Source organism: Chelonia mydas, chromosome 7 (genome assembly GCF_015237465.2).
Source record: "Chelonia mydas isolate rCheMyd1 chromosome 7, rCheMyd1.pri.v2, whole genome shotgun sequence".
NCBI lineage: Eukaryota > Metazoa > Chordata > Testudines > Cheloniidae > Chelonia > Chelonia mydas.
This window is the reverse complement of record NC_057853.1, coordinates 111,983,405-111,995,962: the sequence shown is the minus strand read 5'-3', so window position 1 is coordinate 111,995,962 and position 12,558 is coordinate 111,983,405. Positions and strand designations below refer to the sequence as shown.

Here is a 12,558-nt window from a genome sequence, read left to right as displayed (position 1 = left end):
GTGCATAGCAGGGGGGCATTGCTGGCACATGATGGCATATATCACATTGGTAGATGTGCAGGTGAATGAGCCTTTGATAGTGTGGCTGATATGATTAGGCCCTGTCTAGCTGTATGGTGCTAAGGAGAGCCTATGGGTCCAATCATGCATCCTATACTGGGTGTAAGGCTTTCCACAGTGAATCAACATTAACTCCAATGGGGCTAGTCATGTATTAAACACTAGGCCGTGCAATAAGTGTTTTTAGGATTGGCCTCAATAGCAGAACTTCCCCTCCCTCCCCATCTCCCCTGCCCGCCTCAGCCTCTATATTAAACTCAAATTCAGACCCAATTGACACCATGTTGGAATTATTTAAAAGTGTGGTTAATTTAATTATTTTTATTTCTTTTGCAATTGCTTTTCAAGGTTGCAGCTACTTCCGGCCAGGATCAGATGTGTAAGGGCCAAAATATCCTGGGTGAAGTCTGGGCTCCATCTGGAATTTTGCCATTGACTAAAATGGGGCCAAGATTTCACACCAGGAGAATAGCTTTTTCCATGTTATTTTCAGCTGAACTGGAAACAGAAAGTGCCAGAAACCTAGCAAGAAAGCCCATCCCAGGTAGATCAATAGCTCAGTTAAGCAGTCCCAAGAGTTTCTGAGAACTTGAGTAAAGTTTGGATAAGCATGTGGCTACCTTGGTTCTTATTTGCGATAAGCTTTGGCTTTGCCTGGCACTCATCTCAACACCTACATCCCAGCAAAGTTACCGTGCAGTTCATTGGAGAGACAAGGTGGATGAGGTAATATCTTTTACTGGACCTACTTCTGCTGGTGAGAGAGACAAGCTTTAGAGCTTACACAGGGCTCTTCTTCAGGTCTGAGAAATGTACTCAGAGTGTCACAGCTAAATACAAGATGGAACAGATTGTTTAGCATAAGCAGTTAACACATGTTTCAAGGGACCATTCAAGATTAAGTGGCCCTGCTAACACCCCTCCAGTCAGAGGGAGGAAAAGAAGTGGAGGGGAAGGCAGCTGTTGGGGTTTTAGTGGGTAATAGATTGTTGTAATAATCCATAAATCCAGTGTCTCTATTCAGTCCATAACTTTTAGTGTCTAGAAAAGTTATGAATTTAGCATGACACTAAACTGGGAGGAGTGGTAGATACGCTGGAGGGTAGGGATAGGATACAGACGGACCTAGACAAATTAGAGGATTGGGCCAAAAGAAATCTGATGAGGCTAAACAAGGACAAGTGCAGAGTCCTGCACTTAGGACGGAAGAATCCCATGCACTGCTACAGAGTAGGGACAGAGCGGCTTTGCAGCAGTTCTGCAGAAAAGGACCTAGTGGTTACAGTGGATGAGAAGCCGGATATGAGTCAACAGTGTGCCCTGGTTGCTAGGAAGGCTAATGACATTTGGGCTGTGTAAGTAAGAGCATTGCTGGCAGATCGAGGGACGTGATCATCCCCCTCTATTCAGCATTGGTGAGGCCTCATCTGGAGTACTCTGTCCAGTTTTAGGCCCCACATTACAAGAAGGATGTGAAAAAATTGGAAAATGTCCAGCAGAGAGCAACAAAAATGATTAGGGGAGTGGAACACATGACTTATGAGGAGAGGCTGAGGGAACTGGGATTATTTAGTCTGCAGAAGAGAAGAATGAGGGGGGATTTGATAGCTGCTTTCAACCACCTGAAAGGGGGTTCTAAAGGGGATGGATCTAGACTGTTCTCAGTGGTAGCAGATGACAGAACAAGGAGTAATGGTCTCAATTTGCAGTGGGGGAAGTTTAGGTTCGATATTAGGAAAAACTTTTTCAGCAGGAGGGTGGTGAAGCACTGGAATGGGTTACCTAGGGAGCTGGGGGATTCTCCTTCCTTAGAGGTTTTTAAGGCCTGGCTTGGCAAAGCCTTGGCTGGGATGATTTAGTTGGGGATCGGTCCCGCTTTGAGCAGGCGGTTGGACTAGATGACCTCCTGAGTTCCCTTCCAACCCTGGTATTCTATGATTCTATGCCAGGTTCATCTTTTGAAACTGTTGAGCAGGTTTCCTTTGTGGATGAGGATTGATAGGTCAGATATAGAGTGATCAGTTTGTGAAAAGCGTTCACCCACAAGTGATGTGGTGTTTTTTGTCTTCTGTCATTTTCCTGTGTGAGTTCATTTGAGATGATAGTGATTGTCTGGTTTCACCCACCTACTTGTTATTGGGGCATTTAGTGCGTTGGCTGAGGTACACCACGTGTTATGATAGGCCTGTGTAGGACCCATGGATCTTGAAAGATGTGTTGTGGGGGGTGGAGATATGTCTGCAGTTTTTGCATCTTTTGTTCTGGCAGTGTCTGGTGCCACTTTGAGTTGGTGGGTCCTGGTCTGTGGGGAGCTTGCTTCCGGTGATGAGCTTGGCAAGGTTGGGGGGTTGTTTGAAGGCCGGAAGAGGGAGTTCAGGAAAGATTTCTTTCAGGATGGAGTCCCCATTGAGTAGAGGTTGTAGTTGTTTGATGATACCCCATATGGGTTCCAGTGTGGGGTGGTAGGAGAAAACTAGGGGTGTTATTTCTGTATTGAAGTAGGTTCTCTTGCGGTATTTGGGTGGCCTGTTCCATGATGTGATCTAATTCTCTGTGGTGGAGTTTCCTTGTTTGGTGGAGGCAGTTTTGACTGTGTTAAGTTGTATATTCTGGAGTTTCTCCTCGGAGCCTGTTCTGTGGTATCTGATTGCCTGGCTGTAGGTTACAGATTTCTTGGTGCCTTTGGGGTGGTTACTGGATCTAGGAAGGTAGGTATGGTGATCTGTGGGTTTCTTGTATATTGTTGTCAGAAGCTGATTTTGGAAGTTGATGCTGGTGAGGAAGTATTCCAGAAAGAGTTTAACGGATGGATGGTGGTTGCTGCTGAAGTTGTGGTGGAAATCTATGAGGGAGTTTGTCGTCTGGAATCCATGTCATTCAAGTGACATCCCATTTCCACTTGGAACATTAGTCACGGCTTGATCCACTGATCAAAACAGCATGACTGCCAGTGTTGGGACAGCTATTCTCTCAATAACAGAGCCTATTAAGCTAATGAATAAGAGGATATTGATCAGAAATCCACTAATTGATTGACTGGTCTCAGCAATGAAAAAACTTGGAGATGAAAACTGAACAGTTTAAAAAGATCATCCAAACCTCAAAGATGATTTGAAGCTTTAAAAGTCAATCTCTGCCTATCAATTACAGTGTGTGTGGGAGGGGAGGGAAAGGGTTGTACTACACAGAGAAAAGTTATTCTTTGAAAATTTGCATGCAGGATGTCTAATTTAATTTCATGTAATCGTCACATTTCAGTGACAAATGTCAGATCACTGCTTTTTTAAGCGTGTTAAGGTTTCCCGGCACTTACAAAGAACGAGCCCTCTGATTCAATAATATGTTTAAATCAGCCAGTGTATCAGACTTTGTGCGTTAATTATGTGCTCAGATAAAAAAAAATTGTTGCTTTTGCTTTACTAAACCTATGGCTTGTTATGAATAATTAAAAAAATGGAATGGGAACACTTCTTAAATCAGAGATGTGGAAGCCAAATAGTTATTTAATGCTGAGGCAATGATAAAGAGGAAAACAAGTGTTATTTTGATGCAGGAATGTCATGTGTCTGGGTGTGGGGGGGAGGGGAGTTATTGTCACATGTACCTGGGAGAGTGTTGGGTAAATGAGAGATGAGATGGACACTCTAGGGAATCTGTAGCAGTTACTTCAATTTAATGAACTTGTAGTTAAGGCATTGGAGTGGGACCTAGGTGATCTGGGTTCTCCCAGCTCTGCTAGTCTTCTTTGGCGATGTTGGGCAAGTTGCTTAGGGGCAGGTTTTCACAAGTGCCCGGCCAGGTATTCCAAAGTGCTCTGCACTCATGGACAGGGTCAGATTTTGCCAAGCAGCTCCAATTGCTCTCAGTGTGGGGAGGATTCTCTGTTGTTCCCAATGGGGGCATGAAGCACACTTTTAAAAATCTGGACATAGCTGTCGGGTGCTGAGTCTTTCTGAAAATTGAGGCCTTAATGTCACTGCTCCTCATGTGTCGAATGGGAATGATACTGCCCTATCTCACAGGGGTGTTGGGAGGATTCCGTCTGTAACATCTGGGAGGTGCCCAGACCCTGTGTACTGGCCAACACCAAAGGTCCCCTGTTAAACCCTCTGTCCCCTGGCATGGCTGAATATAGGGACCATGCTTTATATTCAGGGCACATCTATAAATAGTTTATAAAGGGTCAATACGTGATTAGTAAATGGTTAGTCAGTTTTTAATGAGTGGCCATAATGTTTATAAAGGGTTAAATAACGATGATATTGCCACCTGTGAAGGTCCTTTTAAAAAGCTTAATAGATGACATTCCGCATTCAGGTTATTGATGTGTACTGTGGAACAGGTCAATAGGTGCTTCTAACCCTCTCTATCACAATGTTATACATTATTTTTATTTGTAATGTTGTTTTTATCGTGATAGTGCCTAGGAGCCCTTGTCATGGACCAGGCTCTGTGACAGAATGTATCCCTGTGTCCACACCCTACACACTATTGTAACAATCATTGTATAGAGTATGTTTTGTGAGATATCATTTAAAAACTCACAATTTGGTGATCAGTAATATCATGGCAAAATGCAAGTAGCAGCATTATATGTGAAACTGTAGAATCATAGGGTTAGAAGGGACTGCAAGGGTTATCTAGTCTACCCCCCTCTGCCAAGATTCATGATTTGTTGTGTCTAAACCATCCAAGACAGATGGCTCGCCAGCCTCCTTTAGAAAATGTCCAGTGAAGGAGCTTCCACAACCTTCCTAGGCAGTCTGTTCCATTGTCCTACTGTTCTTACAGTTAGGAAGTTTTTCCTGAGATTGAATCTAAATCTGCTATGCTGTATTTTGAACCCATTGCCTCTTGTCCTGCCTTCTGTGGCAAGAGACAACTTTTCTCCATCTTTTTGTGACAATCTTTCAAGTATCTGAAGACCGCTATCATGTCCCCCCTTAATCTCCTCTTTTCCAAACTAAACATACCCAGTTCCTTCAGCCTTTGCTCATATGGCTTGCATTCCATCCTTTTGATCATCTTTGTCAGTCGCCTTTCTATACATTGGTGATCAAAATTGGAGACATTACTCCAGCTGAGGCCTAACCAATGCCAAGTAGAGCAGCACTGTCACCTCCCGTGACTTGCATGCTATGCCTGTGTTAATGCAACCTAAAATTGCGTTTTCTTTTTTTGCAACTGTATCACATTGCTGACTCATGTTGAGGCTGTGATCCACCACAACTCCCAGATCCTTCTGCAGCACTTTCATAACATGGAGACTCCGCTCCTGAGAAATAATGAGCGAGGAAAAAGGAGTCTGGATTTGACATAATGATAAATGAGGTGAATCTTTCCCCCACCCCCACTCCCACCCCACAAGAAACCAAGATTGGTGCATAGAAAAAAGAAGGGGGGGGGAAGACGTTTCTATTTTAATATGAAATATAAAACACCCATTGTACAAAAGTGGATTTTTTCGGAAGCAAAGAAGGAGTAAAGATAAAGGCTACAAGCAAATGAATGAGGAGAAGAAACTAAGATAATGCAGTCGATAATCAGTTCAAGGTACAGCATGATCTGCAGGGTCATCGGCCCAACCCTAGGGGAGAGCTTTTTTAAAGTTTCCCTATATGCATTTTAGTCTGTTCATTAGCATACTTTGCCTTTGAAACTCATCAGAGTGGCTCCAACTGGCTGCAGTGACACCTGCTGGAGAGATGGGGTGGCCCAAGCTAATCGGTTCTCCATCTGCAAAACATAAGCTGGAAGCGCTGCTGGTTCCAGCAGTGTTTGGTGCACTCCAGGCTGCTACCTGCGTAATGTGTCAGACCTTAGGAGACAGGCCAGTCCTCGCGTATAGACAGCCCCCCAACCTGAAGCAAATACTCACCAGCAACTACACACCACACAACAAAAACACCAACCCAGGAACCAAACCCTGCTACAAACCCCAGTGCCAACTCTGTCCACATATCTATTCAAGGGACATCATCATAAGACCTAACCACATCAGCCACACCGTCAAGGGCTCGTTCACCTGCACATCTACCAATGTGATATATACCGTCATGTGCCAGCAATGCCCCTCTGCCATGTACGTTGGCCAGAACAGACAGTCTCTATGCAAAAGAATAAATGGACACAAATCTGACATCAGGAATTATAACATTCAAAAACCAGTGGGAGAACACTTCAATCTCTCTGGTCACTCAATAACAGACTTAAAAGTGGCAATTCTTCAGCAAAAAAACTTCGAAAACAGACTCCAATGTGAAGCTGCAGAACTGGAATTAATTTGCAAACTGGATACCATCAGATTAGGCCTGAATAGAGACTGGGAGTGGTTGGGTCATTACAAAACCTAAACTTAACTTCCCCAATACTAATTTCTCCCTACTATTACTCACACCTTCTTGTCAACTGTCTGTAATGGGCCACTCTCTTATTGCTTCAAAAGTTATTTTTCCTCCCTTGGTTTCCTAATGTTACTTGATTTATCTTGTTAGACTGACCTCACACTTGGTAAAGCAACCCCCATTCGTTCATGTATTTATACCTGCTCCTGTATTTTCACTCCATGAAAGAGTGAAGTGGGTTCTAGCCCATGAAAGCTTATGCCCAAATAAATTTGTCAGTGTCTAAAGTGCCACAAGGACTCCTCGTTGTTCTTCTTTCTTACTGCCCTCTAAGATTGGAACAATTATTATTTGTCTTCCAGTAGTGTTTAAAGGCCCTAATTGGGATCAGGGCCCTATTGTAATAGGTGCTTTGTCTACAAATAGTAAGAGACAGTCCCTGCTCCGATAAGCTCATAGCCATCTTATAATATCACGTAAATAATTGCATTTTTAATACAATGGGCCACAAAGATATTAAACTTAATTCAATGAGGTTTGTCCAGGATATTGTCATATGTCACAAGGGGGCGGGGAAGCAAATGAATAACAGGACCTGAGATGCTGACTGTCTACAGGCACTGCGGGTGTGATTCACAAAGATATTTAGACATCTAAATTCATTGACTTCAATGGGAGATGGGCACCTAGGAATCCCACCCTGAGGGTATCAAATAGTGCAATGAAATCCGAAACAACCACAGAACAGCGGGATCATCCAAATTATAGTGGGGCACTGGAAATTTTCAATGCTGTGAATGGATGGATTCACAATATCCTGGACAAAGTCCCCTCAAGGGCACCATGGCATGAAGCGGCTTCCAATTCTCGCTGCTTAGGGGCTCTGCAAGACTTAGGGCTGGAGTGAATCAGAAATCTGGATCAGGCAACAGTGCTCTCAAGTGAAGCAGTGAAGGAAAGGTAGCCAGAATGTTGCGATGAACACGTTACTGTTTGTGTGTGTGTGTGTGCGTGTGCGCACGCGCTCGTGCGCGCCGGAGCACCACTTCCGTCTATTGGATAGCCTCAGACCAGCTCATTTATGTGTTACGGGCCTTACAAAGCTAACAAAGAATACTTGTACTTTTATAGGGTCAGGAAGATCTATATGCGATGCGAACTGCTGTCATGACATCCCAAATGGCCCCAGTGTGCAGCAGAGTGGCAACCCTGGAGAAGGATATTTTACAACACTATCTTTCCTTTAATATTATTTTCTCCTCTTCCCTCCCATGCTCCTTTAGACAGGACTGATTACTATGCATACAGCGAGGAGTATGTTGCACCAGAAGAGAACACCGCCGCCACAGACAAAGAACACCTCACATATCCCGACTGGTTCTACGAATACTTTGGCTACAATGGTATTAAAATAGATGTTAGCAATGCAACATTTTTCAAGTATGTTGGGAGGTGTCAGGGGTAGAAAACCCCAACCCACCATTCCAGTTCTAAGTGTGGCAAATCTCATTGTCTCACTCCCCATCTTACCTTATCTGCCAGCGGCCTCTCAGAATGTCTGAATCAAAGGAATTAGTTAGGAGGGTTTGCCTGCAATGTTCTCCTTTGTATTCCTCTTGTAAGGAGCCCGTGTTTTATCTCTTGCTTTTGCAGAACGGATTCTGATCATGCAGAACATTTCTGATTGCTACTACAAAAAGCCCCGGCTTATTTTTCTATAGACACTGTGAGATGTAATTGCTGCTTTCCTGGAATGTATGTTCTGTGACCAAATGTAGAGCAAATGTTTTTTCTGAGTCACACGTTATTTTCTATACTTCAGTATAGCGAGAAAGTACCTTGAGCCAGCTGCTTGGCACCACTTCCGCTGATGGATAGCCCCTGGGGACCTATAGCCAACCAGGTGTAGTTTAAAGTAGAACTGAGGCCTACACCAGAAACCTAAAGAGCTCCCAGATATCCCCAGGGTCAGAGGGTAGAAAGATAGCAACTCCTCCTTCACCTCTCCAACCCGAGATGCACTGCACAGAGGTCTGGCACTCCTTTCTATCTAACCCTTTATTTTCTGTGGTGCACAGTAATTTTGGTGAGAATAAGTTTATGCAGGGCCTAATTCAATGGGGTCCCTCTGAGTAAACAGTAAATAATAATGATTACGGCTAAGTTTTAGTCACAGGTATTTTTAGTAAAAGGCATGGACAGATCGCGGGCAGTAAACAAAAATTCACGGCCCTTGACCTGTCCATGACTTGTACTATATACACCTGACTAAAACTTGGTTGTGGGGGCAGCTCAGGAGGGCAGCCCTGGGGGCGCCAGAGGTGCTGGGGGGGTGTGACCTGGGGGGCGCCGCGGGTGCTCGGAGGGGGGAAGTCGCAGCTGGGGGGTGCAGGTATTGGGGGGAGGGTTGCGGCCCAGGGAGTTGCAGATGCCGGGGGAGGTGCGGCCTGGGGGGGCGTCGCAGCCTGGGGGGGCGGGCATCACGGGTGCTGGGGGGGAGGGAGGGCTGGGGCAGGCTCCTGGAAGCAGCAACCCCAGCTCCTAGCTCCATGCTCCACACTCCACATGCTGCCTCTGTTTTGCCCCAAGCTCCGGTTCTGCAGTTTCCATTGGCTAGGAACCGTGGCCAATGGGAGCTGCAGGGGCGGTGCCTGCAGGCAGAGGCAGCATGTGGAGCTAGGAGCTGAGGGAGGGGAGTTCCTGTCGTCCTTTTGAGAACCCCCACCCCAGGTAAGCACCGCCCCGCATCCCAATCCCCAGCCGTGAGTCCCCCCCACACCCAAACTCCTGCTTCTGGGTGCGGGGGCGCTGAGACTGCCCCAGCAGCGTCCAGTGCACCTGGCCCAGAGGCTGCCCAAGCTGCTTAGGCAGCCCCCGGGCCAGCCATTGCAGAAGTCACAGAGGTCATGGAAAGTCACAGAGTCCGTGACCTCTGTGACAAACATGGAGCCTTAATAATGATATATGACATGTGCAGGGGAATCTAACAACTACATTGCTCCGAGGAGAGATGGGCCCAAACACTTCCATGCTTTAGTGAAGTCCTCTGTATCTGGAGCCAAACTCATTAGCTTGGGGTCATCTCTGGTTCCTAATGCATCTGGTCCCACAGGCCTTATTCAGGTGAAACCCCCATTGATTACAATGGAATTTTGCCTGAGTAAGCAGTGCAGAACCTGGTTCAGTGCTGCCTGGCTAACTGTTGTTAGGTGTGCTTCTGTGCTTAGGAAGACAGCATCAGATTGCTCTGGAAGGGGAACCTGTCAGCTTCAGAGCAGGGTCACATTTTGGGGGGCGATCTGACCTGGGGTTCCACCTGAAACCAAATCAGAAGAACATGATCCAGAAACTGTCTATCATCTAAACACATGAGATTTGTTGAGACTCTTATGGCAACGTCAAGCTAAGAGCCTGGCAAAAAGTCGATACTGGAGTGTGTAAATAAAAAGTCTCCATGCTCTCCTGATAGATCCATGCTCCCCCAAGCCTTGCAAGAATAATGGTGAGTGCAAAAGAAACGGAAATCACTACACCTGCCTCTGCCCTATGCCGTATGCCGGAACTAGGTGTGAGAAAGGTAGGTGCTGCTTTCATAATTTCATTATTATTAAAGGGAGGAAAAACCTCTAGCCAAAAAGCTCTAGAAAAATACATTGCCTTTGATTCACTTCTCAAAAAGCATCAGGTTGTGAAATAATCCAAAGGAACTGGTAAATGTGTGTCAGGTTTTAACTAGAGCTGGTCGACAATTCATTGTTGAAATGTTCTCAAGGAATGTGTCGATTCCATCAAAACTTTCAGAGAAAACCAGGCAGGTAGGTAGGCAGGCTGCCTGGCTTCTTGGTAGCTCACCCACCCTCATGACTTCTTGGCAGGGCTTCTTGGCTGCCCATCTGGCAAGTTGCTGGGGAGCCCAGGGAGCTGGCCAGCTCCTCAGGCTCCCAGGCAGGCAGCTGGTAAGCCACAAAATTCCATTTCAGTTCTTCTGAAATGGATTTTTGGTACCCTTTTCTTCCCATGAAAAATGTCAAGGTTTTTTGTTGTTGTTCCGATTCAGAATGGAAAAAGAAACCATAGTCTTGACATTTTTCACAGGAAGGAAAATTCCATTTCTGCACAACTCTAGTTTTGACTTTAGATGCTTAACAGGCAGCAGCACCCAAAGCTATAGCCAAAAATGGTGCAAGAGATTCAATTGAAAGTCCATCTTGCCTGGCATCTATGGGACTCAGCACCTGTTCAGTGAATACATGTCTAAAATGCAAGCAATTAATCTTATCTTGCTTTTCTGTTTTATCTGGCTCCACCACAGTGAAAAACGTGTGTGAAAGGAATAGCTGTCGTAAAGGAGACTGCCTTATAATGCTAACTCCACCTTATTCTCAGTGCTCTTGTAGACATCCTTATAAGCCACCATACTGCAACAAAGGTGAGAATAACAGCAGAAAAAAATCCTATGTGTTTGTATGTTCAGTAAGTGGGCATGGAGCCTGCACTATCTGCTCACCCCAGAGAGGTGGTCTATTCAGGGAGAGTCAATCTGGCAGGATAGTGCTGGGGAAAGCCTATGTTTCCTATTGAATAGTATGTGTTATGCATCCGCTCTCTGCCAGACCCACCAAGGATGAGTCTGCTGCATCTCCCAGCTAGGGGAGTAAGTCCCTTAGGGGAGTCAGTTACCGCCGACCAGCTTCTAGCAGAATAATAGTGCTGTTTTGTGCTTTAAATGTTGACAGTATCTGCAGCTTGCAAACCAAACCCATGTAAAAATGGAGGCGTCTGTCTACAGCGGAGACTCAGATCAAAATTCTCCTGCCAGTGTGCTGAACCCTTCAGAGGGAGGTTCTGTGAAATAGGTATGTCGGGATTTGCCTTTTTTTCCCCAAGGGTGGGGAGAAGGTAATTATTAGGCTGCATTTGTCCAAAGCAAGGTTCAAGCCTGCAATCAGATTCACTAGCGCAGCTCCTAGACCAGGAGCCCAATATCCAGGGTAATCCTGGGCTCAGGAAGGTTTCAGAGGACTTCTTTCACTATCGTAGGTTCTCTGTCCCCCCAAGTGACTAGCGAAAGGACGCTCAAGTGTTAGCAACATTAACTCCCCACATTGCTCGGCAGGCACAACCAGTTGTTTGTAAGGTTTCTCAGGGCTTTTATCGTTCCCCCTCTGAGCTTTCCTGTACAATCTCCCTTCCTCTTCAAAAAAAGTCTTTCCCAATTTCCTCTCTCTGGGGCCCCCTTCAGGATGTACCCACACATTTTGGGGTTCACCCAGGCCAGAAAGGTGTTTGGTCACTGTCTGCCTTGTAACCCTGGAGTGTTTTGTGGCTGTGAAACTTTGGTTCAGAACTCTGACCCCAACAGCCAGAAAGCCCCCCACAAGACATTTAGGGTTACAAGGCAGATGGTGACCAAACCCCTTATTGGCCTGGGTGAACCCCAAATGTCACAAAAGGGTTCCCGGCTCTGATGTTCCCAAAACTGTGCTCCAGCCATTACCCACTTCTAGAAGAGTATGACTGAACGAGGGTGCAGGGGCACACATTTGTAAGGGTAGGAGGGTGGGAATCGTAAATTCTCTATATATGTATATTAAAGGCTTCAGATCAGCTCCACGCAACAGACAGCCTTGTCATGAGCGCTCCTCATTGCCATAATTCCTTCATTAACCTTTAACCCTCTCTTTCCTCTTGCCGGTGTGTCCATCCTTTAGCATGATACCAACTCTCTGATCAGGTCTATCCAACATACCGGCACCCTCTGCTATACACAGCTCAAGTGGCAGGTTGCTACAGGAACAGATTCTGACCAATTGCTGACTTTTTAATAATGGAAGCTCTCCAACGCTACTTTGCTGAGCTGTTTAGAGCATGAGGTCTCAACCTGGGAGTGGCAAATAGGTTTCAGGGATTTGCAGTCATTTTCCTTTTCCTTATAGCTAGGTTGGAGTCGGGGTCCTGAAACTTTTTTCCATTGTAACTTGGTGTCACAGTATTGATATGGTTGAGAATATGGATTAAGGTTCAGTTATTCCCACCTCCCTCATCCAAGACTACATTTGGTCCAGTTGCTCGCTGGATCTTGCAACAGGCATGACATTAACCCATGTCGTCCTTGGTGGGTGACACATCTGCTGTGTAGGAAATGAGTGACAGG

General features: G+C 45.6%; 1 protein-coding gene across 1 annotated transcript in view; it reads left to right on the top strand.

Moving 5' to 3' along the window:
* The window catches only part of HABP2 (hyaluronan binding protein 2), a 37,692-nt gene that overhangs the window by 16,978 nt on the left and 8,156 nt on the right, over positions 1-12,558 (top strand). Inside the window, exons 3-6 of the mRNA XM_027818738.2 lie at positions 7,688-7,807; positions 9,874-9,981; positions 10,717-10,833; positions 11,141-11,260. Of these exons, the coding sequence (XP_027674539.2) occupies positions 7,688-7,807; positions 9,874-9,981; positions 10,717-10,833; positions 11,141-11,260 (465 nt within the window). The remainder of the gene's footprint in view (positions 1-7,687; positions 7,808-9,873; positions 9,982-10,716; positions 10,834-11,140; positions 11,261-12,558) is intronic.